General features: G+C 42.6%; 2 protein-coding genes across 2 annotated transcripts in view; both read right to left on the bottom strand.

Moving 5' to 3' along the window:
• LOC118738315 (uncharacterized protein K02A2.6-like) overlaps window positions 1–2,404 on the bottom strand; it is a 4,837-nt gene extending 2,433 nt beyond the window's left edge. The window contains exons 1-2 of the mRNA XM_036469239.1: window positions 208–2,404; window positions 139–165 (exon numbers count right to left, since the gene is read on the bottom strand). Coding sequence (XP_036325132.1) covers window positions 139–165; window positions 208–2,404 — 2,224 coding nt within the window. The remainder of the gene's footprint in view (window positions 1–138; window positions 166–207) is intronic.
• A 5,649-nt stretch (window positions 2,405–8,053) lies between these two features.
• LOC118738316 lies at window positions 8,054–9,768 on the bottom strand. Its single transcript, XM_036469240.1, has 3 exons — window positions 9,609–9,768; window positions 8,140–9,485; window positions 8,054–8,095 (listed from the first exon to the last, which is right to left on the bottom strand). The coding sequence occupies exons 1-3, from the start codon at window positions 9,766–9,768 to the stop codon at window positions 8,054–8,056; spliced, it is 1,548 nt and encodes a 515-aa protein (XP_036325133.1).
• Between the last annotated feature and the right edge of the window lie 2,749 nt (window positions 9,769–12,517).

Raw genomic sequence — 12,517 nt, forward strand, 5'->3', positions numbered from 1 at the left:
AAGATGCGTCTGTTGCCAAAATAAGGGGTAACTGGTCATCGAAATGAATTAGCAAAGGTGCTGTACTCAATTGGTGCTTAAGAGCTAGAAACGCTTTTTCTTGCTTCTCTCCCCACCGAAATTTTTCGCCTTGCCTACGTAGCTGGTTAAGCGGAGCAGCCTTATCTGCAAAATTCGATATAAATTTATTGTAATAATTAATTTTACCCAGGAATGCTTGAAGTTCCTTCAAATTTTTAGGCCGCGGCATTTCACTTATAGCTGAAACCTTAGCTGGAGATGGCGTGCAACCCGCTGCATCCAACACAAATCCGACATATTCAACTCGACGCTGCATAAAAGTGCACTTGGATTTGCGGCATTTTAACCCAGATGCTTGCAGTCGCTCGAATACTGATTGCAAATTTTCCAATAACTCTTGTATTGACTTACCAGCTACTAATATATCGTCAAGATAATTAATACACATCGGAATACCTTCAATGACTTGTTCCAATAGCTTCTGAAAAAGGGCCGGAGCGCTGGCCACTCCCATCGGCAGGCGTTGATACTGGAACAAGCCCAATGGGGTATTAACAACCATTAGCTGTTTCGCTTCTTCGGTCAGACCCACTTGCAAGTATGCGTCTGAAAGGTCAATTTTGGCGAAGATTGTGCCTCCTCTTAGCTTGCGGCACAGTTCTTCAATGCGGGGTATTGGGTAGTGATCTACCTCGAGCTGTGCGTTCACAGCTTTAAAGTCACCGCATATCCGCAAACGCCCGTCTTTTTTTTGAACCACTACGATGGGTGCTGCCCATTTGCTGAACGTAATTGGTTTCCATATCCCGCAGTCCGTTAGACGCTGTGCCTCTAATTTGAAGTCCTTCAATTGCGCGAAAGGTATAGGGCGAGATTTGAAATACTTAGGTGTCGCATCATGTTTTAACCGTAACTCAGCTTTTGAAATTGTGCAATAACCCAACGTGCCTTCAAACACATCTGCAAATTTTTTCAAAAGCCCTTCGATATTTTCGTTAGGATCCGTCGTAACGGCGTTTACGTGATGTGCTTGGCAGGCGCATAATCCCAATTCTTCTAGCAAATCCGTTCCAAGGATTTCACTATTTTGCTGAACATTAGCTACAAAAAGTTTCACTAGCCGTTTAATTTGCCCATGATGAATAGTGACATCAATAGTTCCCAAAATGCTTACAGCACTTCCCCCATACGCGATTAGCTTACCAGTTGGATAGGGCGTAAGACTTGGCTTTCCAATTTCATTATATACATCTAAGCCAATCACGGAGCAAGTGGCGCCGGTATCCATCTGAAACTTGACTGGTACTTCATTCACCCCTATTTCAATCAGATATTTGTTTCCTACTTTGTTTGGCACGGTGCTCGTAATTGAAGCAACAAAGTTGATCGTTGACACACTTCGCTGAGCGTTATTGTTGTTAGTCTGCGGTTGCTTCTCCTTTTTATTATTTTTATTGTCGGTAATTGCACTTTGTGCTTTACAAACTGGTGCGATATGGCCGAAACGATTGCACTTTCGGTATTGTGCATTACGAAATTTGCATTGGCTTCTGGAGTGGTGCTTCCCGCACCCAGAGCAGGATTGAAAACAGTTACTCTTGCTTGCGCTTGGCTTAAGCTTTTTTTCAGCTTGGTGCTGTTTCAGCTGAAATACTTCGCTGCGTTCTGCTGTGCTAGATGACATCCGCTTTTTCATGGCCTGTGTTGTTTCATAGCTTTCGGCTATAGCTGTAACATCTGCGAGTGCCGGATTAGGCTTTTGTAGTGCTGCAGTGCGTACCGGTTCATGTGGCGAATTCAAAACTAAGATGTCTCGAAGCAGGTCATCTATAAATGACGTTTTGCAAGTATTGTTACTACACACGAACCTGCAATTCCGCGCTATGCCCCGCAGTTCAGCAACCCATTCTGAATACTTTTGTTCTGGTTTCATTTTCGATGACAGAAATTCGTATCTTGAGGCCAGTATGTGAACATTTTCCTTGTAGTGCGTTGACAACTTTTCTTTAGTGCTTTCGTATGTCTGCGTTTGTATGTCTTCTGTGCCGAAAAGTTTGGATAGCAGCTCAAAACAGTCGGCTCCTACCCACGAGAGGAAAAATGCTCGTTTCTGTTCCTGCTTCGTGACTGAATACGCTTCGAAATGCTGGGTTAATTGTGCGATGTACGAGTCAAAACTTTGCTTTGTATGCACATACGGTGGAAAGGCTGGCACGGATATATTTGTTGAGGTTATGGTCGGCTCACGAGGATTTTCTTGCATTTTAGCAAGATTTGTTTTTTGCTCTTCCAATTGTGCAATCATCCATGCTCTATTTGTACTCAATACGTCCACTAAAAAGTCCTGCTGTTGCTTTAGCAGTCTCCCGATAGTTTCTTCCATGGTAATGCAGCTTTTTACCTTTTTGCCTTTTTACGCTTCAATCGAACGCCTCGGGTAGTTTATTACGATTCCGTGAACTCACTGACTTTACCTCGTCGCCAGTTATTTGTTGTAACTTCAAGTATTTATTAATCTAATTTGTTAACAATATTCAGTAATTTTAAGTAAGAACACGTGATAGCGGAAATCGTAATATAAGCGAAGTGGTCTATAGTTTGCAAACGTCAACTTGCGAAGGATCTTAAGAAACAGTGTTGCATTAGATGCGTTATTCAGTTCTTAGGAACAGTGTTGCATTCAGATGCATAAAAAAAAAAGAAAAAATGGCCAGGTTTGTATTTACACGCTATGATTGTACAAAAAAAAATTACCGCCAGTTTTTATAAATGGCAATTATTAAACAAAAAAAACACAAAAGACCGGCGGCTAATATATTTTTTGAATCAACGGGAATTTTTAGCTGCACATTGTTGGTTGGTTGTTGTAAATTCTATGGGCTAGAGAACTGGATACGGAAAATGGTTCTAAAAATTCAGAGTAAAAAGTTCGGAATTTAGACGAAATGTTTTTGAATTTTTCTCAGTGTTGTTATGGCATGAGTCCCTGATTTTTATGGGTTTGGTTAAAGCGCAAACATCATTCTTATACAAAAAAAAGTAGAAAAAAAATGTTTACTTTAAAACATTGTGAATATTAAAACAAATACCAAGCGCTCTTTTGAGTCACAGTATTAGCTTATAATATCCCAGTTGAAGTTTTTTTTAATGATGAAGTTTCTTTGTTGCCTTTAGTTTCATCATTTTCGCTTTTAGTTTAAGAAAACCGAGAATATGCCATTAATATGATCCCAAATACCATATTATTAGTTAAATAAAAAGTTCCTTAATAAAAAATTTAAATGTTTATTGAAATAACTTAAAAAATAAAGCTAAACTAAAGTTTTTATTAAAATAACTAAAAAAAAGCTATTGGTAGATATTTTCCGGATTTGGTAGTTGCTTCCAAGTGTTTGGTAAATATTTTTCTTCGTCAGTGGCAACCCTGATCTGGGCCTTTTTCGATGTTAATGGTAATAAGCTTCACTTTTCTCTTGGTAAATATGCTTCGGTCTTGCAGGCTGAGGTATATGCAATCCTCACAGCCATGGACTACGTGGTGGAAAATAGGTGGAGGAGGGCAAGGAGTTTACGTGTCTGCAGGGACAGCCAAGCTGCACTTAAGGTATTGGCCAGCCCTCTAACTAAATACTTTCAGACTGTTTCGGAAATGCAAGTCTCTATTAAATTATGTTGATAAACATAAGGAGCTTGCTTTACTCTGGGTGCCAGGTCACTCGGGAGTACCTGGTAATGAGACATCTGACCATTTGGCCACAGTTGGCTTAGACCAGGCCGGTGGTCGAAAAGTAGGCACAATAGTGCCATTTTTGGCACTTTCATTCTAAGTGGCACCTTTGGCACAATTCATCCTGTTTAGTCACAAAATTTTAAGATATAGAAATTTTGCATAAAATGCCAATATATAACAAAAAATTACATTCCACTTTATAGATTAAAAAATTACAAAAAGTGAAAAACTAAAAGCACTAAAAAATTAAAATAAGGGCCGTTAGAAATATTTACAAACCGCTGAATTCTATTGTGAATACGCAGTACGAAAAGAAAGTTTTCGCAACAACAAGCTTTTAATTCACTATACCCGTCAGTGTGGACTTTAACCCGAACTAAACCTCCTCCCGTCCAAGTACCGAACCCCCCGGTACCACCGTCAAGTATTTGCTCGGGAGGCGGTTGAGCACTAGGCACACACGTTCGTTCCAGTCCGTTGTACTCAGTCCTGGGCTGCACGTAGTAGGCTTTGCCACGTCTTGTTTACAGATAAAGACCTTATTTTAAAATTTGTTTAACTATATTCGCATATATGTATGTACATTAGGGCGGTCCAAAAATGCATGTGAAAAAAAAAGTCGGAATTTGTATGCTCTCACCCCCAGGATTGTTCTATACCGAAAAAATATACCCTTATTTTTTATTTTGAGATCAAAAAATATTTAGAGGTCGCTCAAAGCGCCCAAAGTTTTCCATATATTTTATATGGGGAAAAAACAACTTTTCGTAGAAATGCACATTAGGTCAAATTATTACTTTTTCTGTGCGAAATTAATAGCAGCTAAAATATTGCATTATTTTAATGTAAAAAGATGGCAAACGTTAAAACAAGTGTAAAGGCAGTAAATAAAATGTTAAACAGACTTGGCTTTCGTAAAACAGACTTTACTGCTTTTTTGTATGTTCAAATGGTGACTATATATGTTTAGGTAGTACTCAAAAACATTGTCCAATTAGCTTGGTTTTGACACAAGTTATTTTCTTACCATACTCAACCCCCTCCCCTTTAAAATGAGCTACATAATAAAATAAGTATGGTCACATGTACATGTATGTTGCTTCTAGCGATTAGTTATGGCATAATCGAAATTCCTAAATTAAAAAAAGAAAAATATTTACTACATGTCACGCAGATATGTCTTGAGGAGAGATTCCTAAAGCAGTTAGTCTTCATAAAACACTTCATTTTCACTTGAGGTTTCAGTATTTCCAAATTCTCCACCGATATTATTTATATTCAGAATACAAATGCTGCTTTGCGAGACATTTACCAAAAATCGCTGGAAACTTCCTGAAAAGAATAGGAATGTTTATGAAACTAATTTGTTAAAATAATGTTCAAAGCTCTTTTCACTTTGAGTAAAAAAAATCGAAATTTCAGTCCGTGAGTTCTCTCAAGGATTTGCCTTTTTGTGAAGGCGCTAGTGTGTTTGTAAAATAGCCTCGGCTACGCTACAGCAGATGAAAAGTAATGCAAATTGAGGCTGTAATTTTTTTTGCTATCACATACTTCCATTTTCACTATTTATACCATCAAAATGGATTATATATCACCAAAAAATGTTGGAGATATTTTTGGAGATAGCTAAAAATTCGGAAAAAGGTTGGCTATCCTATTTTAGCACTTTAGCGATAGCGAAAGTTAGAATCCGGCTGATGGTCGACACAGTTGGCTATTTGATTTAGAAAAGAACCTTATCAGCAAGAAACGCTACGTTTTCAGATCTAAATATTTTAGCATCCTTTCCAAATTGTTTCCCATAATTTTCATATTTATTTGATAAATAATTGCAAAAAATATGCGTTTTTTCTTCTAAGAGTTTCATGGAACTTTCGCAAATATCAGCAGCACTAAATTAATTTTCAACATGGTTGACAACCTGAAAAATGCTTTTCTTTTTTCGAACATCCAATCAGCCAAACTTCAAACACCTTGCCTTTTGTGATAGCATGATAGCCCAGAAAAAAACGTTTTTCTTGAAAACGGCAAGTTAAGTAAAATAAATTGAACTCATTACATCTTAATTTATCCATTTCCGATTCTACTTTGTTTGCCGAAAGTTAACAAAATTGTAAAAGCTTACATAAAATCATAAATGGAAATAAATCAGAAAATTTTTGATGTTATGCAAATAAGTCAGTGTTTTTGCAAACAAATGATAAAAAGTCACTTTTTTAAATTGGGACATAGGTTCTCACTTAGATATAAGGTTTGTATAGTAACTTCTCCAGTAAAACATTGCAGCCAGAGCGTAAAAGCAAAATAGAGCGTAAAATTGACAAGAAGAGAAAACTAGCAGAAAAAGTTACTGAACGCAAAACTAGTAAAAACTTGCAAGTGAATAGTTGTTGCACCCTTTTGATATTCTGCTGTAAACATTTTACTATTTATAAATCAGTTTTAAAATCTTTGCTTTTCACACAAGCACTTACACAGTCTAGTACATCATTAACATTTTGATTTCCACTCATTTTACTTTTGTTTGTGTTGGGAACTCCTGCCTTTGACATAATTTCAATTTCATGCATTTCAATTTCATGTACTTCATTTTTGTATTTTATTTTTAATGTATTCCATTTCGATGTTCTCATTTATTTTCAAATACCTTTCATACATACATATGTTACTCTCATTATTTAGAGATACATATGTACACATATGTGTTACTAGTGCCCTATGTATCCCATGTATTTAATTTGCCGCTAACTCTTTGCATGCACGTATGTACATATGTACATGTCCGCGGAATAGGTACGGTCAATGCAGTATTGCCTTTTTCGTCTTGTTTTTCTGTTCGTATGCATATGTACATGCATGTAGGCAAAGCATTGGAGTTGTTTGTCGCGGAGTTGTGCCTTGTAAATATGTATGTACAAATTAATGTTAGGTTTTTTGTGTACATACATATTTACAAGGCACAACTCCGCGACAAACAACTCCAATGCTTTGCCTACATGCATGTACATATGCATACGAACAGAAAAACAAGACGAAAAAGGCAATACTGCATTGACCGTACCTATTCCGCGGACATGTACATATGTACATACGTGCATGCAAAGAGTTAGTGGCAAATAAAATACATGGGATACATAGGGCACTAGTAACACATATGTGTACATATGTATCTCTAAATAATGAGAGTAACATATGTATGTATGAAAGGTATTTGAAAATAAATGAGAACATCGAAATTGAATACATTAAAAATAAAATACAAAAATGAAGTACATGAAATTGAAATGCATGAAATTGAAATTATGTCAAAGGCAGGAGTTCCCAACATCCCCACCCCCGTGAATCAGCCCGATTCACTACCTTCGACGTCCAGAACAGCCAATTTGGAGACGGCGCGTCGCTTCAATCCACCGGAAGTGCGTACGTCCACTCGTCTGACCACACCATCTGCTCCCGTATACAAGCGTTCCACCTTACCTCGGCACCAGTCCCGGCGAGATACATTGGGATCGCATATGAAGACGATCGCAATCGAATACTTCACTGAAGCGCTTTGCTTCCATGTCAGCACCGACGAAGTTCTTCCCATTATCGGACCTGATGCGTACGGGAACGCCGCGACGATTTATAAAGTTCCGCATTGCGACTATACATGAGTCAGTGCTGAGGTCATGGGCCAACTCCAAATGCACAGCCCTGACGGTCAGGCACGTGAATAACGCCACCCATCTTTATTCGTTGGCGCGACGAACAGTTACTGTTATCGGTCCAAAGTAATCAAGGCCCATATAGCTGAACGGCCTGGTATGGGGAGTTAGCCTATCAATCGGAAGCGGACCCATCAATGGTGGCACGGCGTGGATTTTCTTTAGGCGGCATACGGCGCATTTGGCGACTACACTGCGCAGCAAACTTCTGAGGCGTGGTACCCAGTAACAGCGACGTATCTCGCAAATAGTGGCTTCTAGATTTTGATGATGCATTTTGATGTGGTAGTGCATGGTGACCAGAGTTGTAAAATCATGCTTTGGCGGCAGTATGATTGGGCGCCTCGAGCATATTGGGAGCCAGCTGGCAGCATCTATGCATCCTCGTACACGAAGAACACCGTCTTCATCAATATAAGGCGAAAGTTGAATAAGCGAACTGGTGCGTGGTAGGTCCTGGCCGCTTTCGATCTGCTGAAACTCCTCGGCGTATTCACCACGCTGAACAAGACGGCACAAACAAAGCTTAGCAGTCTCGACTTCTTTGGCTGTCAGCCCATAGCATCGTTCTGGTGGATTACGGCGGCGGCAAATGTCAATGAATCTCAGGACCCATGCTGTCGTCCTCACCAGTTTGCTGAATGAAGAGAATCGGTTATAATCTAAAAATGTACAACTTACGATCGCAAGGGCGAATTTAGGGCGAAGTTCCTTGTCCGCTTCCTCATGATGATTGCATGTGAAGCCCTCTGACGGCCAAGCCTGCTCTTCTCGTAACAAGAATGGTGGGCCGCAGGTCCAACGTGCAGATGAGCTGAAGTCGATAAAGTTATTAGCTCGAGTGGCCTCATCGGCGACATTGTCCTGGGTAGGTAGCCATCTCCAATTTGCGGTAGTAGTTGGGGCTAATATCTCGGCGATCCGATGCTGCACAAATGGCTTATAGCGCCGATGTTCGCTGCGAAGCCACTGGATTACCGTTTTGGAGTCACTCCAAATGATGCAGTCATCAATGTCCAAGGAGTGTTCCTCCCGGACGCAGCTCATTAAACGCGTACCCAGCACGGCTGCCTGAAGCTCCAATCGAGGCACCGTCAAAGAGTTCATCGGCGCGCATTTGGTTTTTGCGGAGATAAATGCGACTTCCACCTCACCGACGGCATTGGTTGACCTCCAGTAGGCCACCGCAGCAAAGGCATCCTCGCTACCGTCGACGAAGACATGGAGCTGCAGAGCTTTAGGTTTGCCGTTTAGAAAATAGTACCGAGGAACGACATATTCGGCGACCGTTGAAAGTTGCTTACGCCAGCATTCCCATGCGGCGTTTACGTTGTTTGGCAATGGTTCGTCCCACCGGATGTCATGCTTCCACACCTCCCGCATGAGTATCTTAGCACTCACTACAAAATTGCTCAGAAATCCCAGCGGGTCGAAGATGGACATGACCACGCTGAGGAGTTCACGCTTTGTCGGACGGCGCATTCCGTTCAATACGCTGGATTCTACGTTGTTGAACTTCAGTTTAAATCCAAAGGTGTCGGTCGATGCCTGCCAAAACAAACCGAGAACTCTTTCCACCAGTACTCCTTCCTTTTTGGCTATTTGACGGGTAGCTCCGTCGCCACCAAGGGCTTCTGTCACTCTTGACGAGTTCGACGCGAAATTGCAAAGATCGAAACCGGCCATCTTGTGTATTGCTCGAACTTGTTTCGTGATGTCAGCTGCTTCTTCTTCTGTGTCGAAGCTATCGACATAGTCATCGACATAATGGTAGTCCAGTATCGATTTCACGGCTCGGACAGCACCACTGACTTTTTTGCGATACTCTAACGCGTTGATCTTCTTCACATAGTTGGCGGCGCAAGGCGAACATGCTGCTCCAAAGGTCATTACGCGCATCTCATACACTTCGGGCTGTCTGGTGGTATCACCATTGCGCCAAAGAAATCGTTGCGCACGTCTATCGTCACGTTGAACCAGCACCTGGTGGAACATCTCTTTGATGTCACCACACACGCCTATTGCTCCTTCACGAAAGTGAAATAGTATAGCAGGCAAAGACCGATATTCCTAGGGACCCTTCATGAGCTGTGCATTGAGGGACACACCGTCCACCTCAGCAGCCGCGTCGAACACCATACGTCACTTGCCTGCCTTGTTGGGATTGCTGACGGCGAAGTGAGGCAAGTACCATGTCCTATCGTTAGTTAAAGCGGCTTCTTCTGGCGACAGCTTTCTTGCGTAGTTCTTCGCGACGTAGGAATTCATGATGCGCTTATATTCAGCGGCAAAGTTTGTATCGCGCCTCATTTTTGCTTCAATACCCGCTAATCTCCTCAAGGCCATAGCATAGCTCGCAGGTAGCTGTATGTCGGGACGCTTCCAGAGCAGACCAGTCTGATATCTTCCTTCAACACGGCACGTAGTGGACCTCAAGATTTCGCGAGCACGGATATCAGCTTCACTCTCGATGGCAGGCGCAGCTCGAACCCCAAAGCTTTCCGTCTCGAAATATTCGGCAGTTAACGAATAAACATGATGGCAATGTCGGATAAGAGTTGGTTGTTGGTCCAAACACAACCCATCCCAACTCAGTATTCGCGGCAAACGGCCCACACTTGTTTAGCTGCATTGTGGTTGACGGCAAACCAAGGTGGCAGTGGTCGAGTCCGATTAACAGCTTTGGCTTGACTTGCGCGTATGGCTGAACTGCCAGCTTATTTAAATGTTTTTCATGGCAACGCAAATCGGCTTTACTCAGGCTCTGAGAAGGTAGCTGCAGGTTTGAAACACCATAAACCCTTCGTAGTTTATGTCTCTTTTGCATATTGGCACCACTCACTAGTAAGTCTACCACCACGGCTGGCTCTTGGGTGGCACGTCCTCCGAACCACTGTAGGTTTAAGCGTTCAGTCCGGCCACGTAACCCGAGCTCTTCAATTAGTGCGTTGTCAAGCATTGTTATTGACGAACCTTCATCAAAAAGGGCGTACGTCTCAACGCGCTTCTGGTTCCCATACAGCACGACCGGCAGAATCCGAAATAACAACTTGCTATCGGCAACGTTTGCACTGCAACTAAGGACTGCTACACCCGTATCGCCTTGCGACTGAATACGCGACGCTGGCTGCGTCTGCGTGCTAATCGTTTTACGTGGATCGGCAATGGAAACACGTCTGTTGCGATCTCGAGGTGGCAATGACTGGTTTGATGACCCGTCGATAGTTTTTTCAATTTCGTGCAACAATTTATGATGAAACCGTTTGCACCCGTCGGTGGCACATGGTTTGCGCCTTTGGCAATTGCGCGACCCATGTCCAGCGTTGAGACATGAGAAACAGAGATGGCGTCGCTTCACTTCTTCCCACCTCTTCGGCACTGTAAGTTGGCTGAACTGGCTACAGTCGGCTGGCTTATGTTGGCCCTGACAAATAGGGCAAGTTGGATGGCGTTGAGATTCGGCAGCGTGCAGCACAACCCGGCGCTTCGAGTCTCTCGCTGTTTCCCCGTCGTAAACCGTGCAGATGACATTGGCAAGTTTAGTAAGCCAATCGCTGAAATGCTGAACCGTTGCATAAGGCTGCAAAGACGATGCAAAAACTGCCCATTCGATACGCTTGCTCATGGGTAACTTTCCAACGAGCTCATCAAGAAGCGTTGGATTCGCTAAATGCTGCTCTCCCTCACACGCAGAACGTAAAAATGCACAAATGTTCGCAATCTTCGTCGCAAATGGTATCAACTTTACCACTGAGCTTTCCGATATCGGAGCAATTTCTCGAACATGGGCTAGCTGGCTTCGAATTAATTGTTCCGGGCGACCGTATCGGAACCTAAGTTGCTCGATGATATTGCCCACATTGTTCGGGTGGATAAGCAGCGATTTAATAGCCTCTCGGGCCTCACCCCTTAAGCTCTTCTGCAGGCGTAAGTTGTTTTCAAAACAGCTGTACCCATAGACAGCGGTTGACTCGGTGTAAGCAGTAAAAAATATCGGCCAGTCCTCCGGCTTCCCACTAAACTCCGGCAAATCTTGCAATTTTCTTGGCTGAGTTGAAAACTGCGCAGATACGGAGCCTACGTTAGCAGGAATTGGCACCGTTGACGAAAGACTGTTAAGAAACGCGTCGTGCGGAGGTAAAGTCGAGCTGGGGTACATACCATTTGCTGTTGTTACAGCTGAACCATTTGTTGAAGATGTGTAAATGGGCGGCGAGACACGAGTGGCGGTATACGTCGGGCAACGTGTAGCGTTATGAGGTGGCAACAGCGGCTGCACAGCATCTACATTGGTAGCAGCACTCGTTACGATCGGCGATTGCGGATGAAGAAGCTGGAACTGTGTCATTGGCAGGCTCGATGACGGCAAGGCAGATTCGTTGGCGGAACTGTCGCTGGGTGCACTGGATATGCTTTGCGCATCTGCGCGTTGGGCTTCGTTTGCTAACTCGTGTTCTCTTATTTTCTGTTGGGCAACCTTCAGACTGCGTTCAAGCGTGGCGATGCGTTTCTGCATAGCCTGAAACATCGCTTCCTGGCGGGCGGCAGATGAGGCACGAGCTTCGGGAGTGTTTGGCAAATCAATGATGTCGGCAGCAGTGCCGGAATCCGATACTAACTTCGACGGGTCGGCCACTGAGGCAGATGTAGTGGCTTTAGAAACTGATGAACGCATAGTCATATCATGGACGTCGGCACGAAGACTTACGCATGCAATGCGGCTAATTGCAAGATTAAACAAAGCGGCAGGTTCTTTATGAACGGCAAATAAAAATATGAAATGTATGCGAGTTGCAAATAAACTCCTTAATTCAGTGTATAAAATACGGCTAAATTATTCGCCTGGCTGGCAAATGCGAAATTCGACTTTTCAGTCCCACATACAAATAATTCCAATAAGAATAGTTACAGTTCTTGTTCGTTTGCGGCGGCAAGTGCAAAAATGTACGTATGTGTATAGGCGATGACTGAGGAACGTCCAGAACTTTCCATAAACGGCAATCAGTCAGTGAAATAAATTATGTATTTCACTGCGAAATAAAGGAATTGTCGTCAACCC

The sequence above is a fragment of the Rhagoletis pomonella genome, unplaced genomic scaffold (genome assembly GCF_013731165.1).
Source record: "Rhagoletis pomonella isolate Grant_MI unplaced genomic scaffold, Rhpom_1.0 Rhpom_scaffold_00004, whole genome shotgun sequence".
NCBI lineage: Eukaryota > Metazoa > Arthropoda > Insecta > Diptera > Tephritidae > Rhagoletis > Rhagoletis pomonella.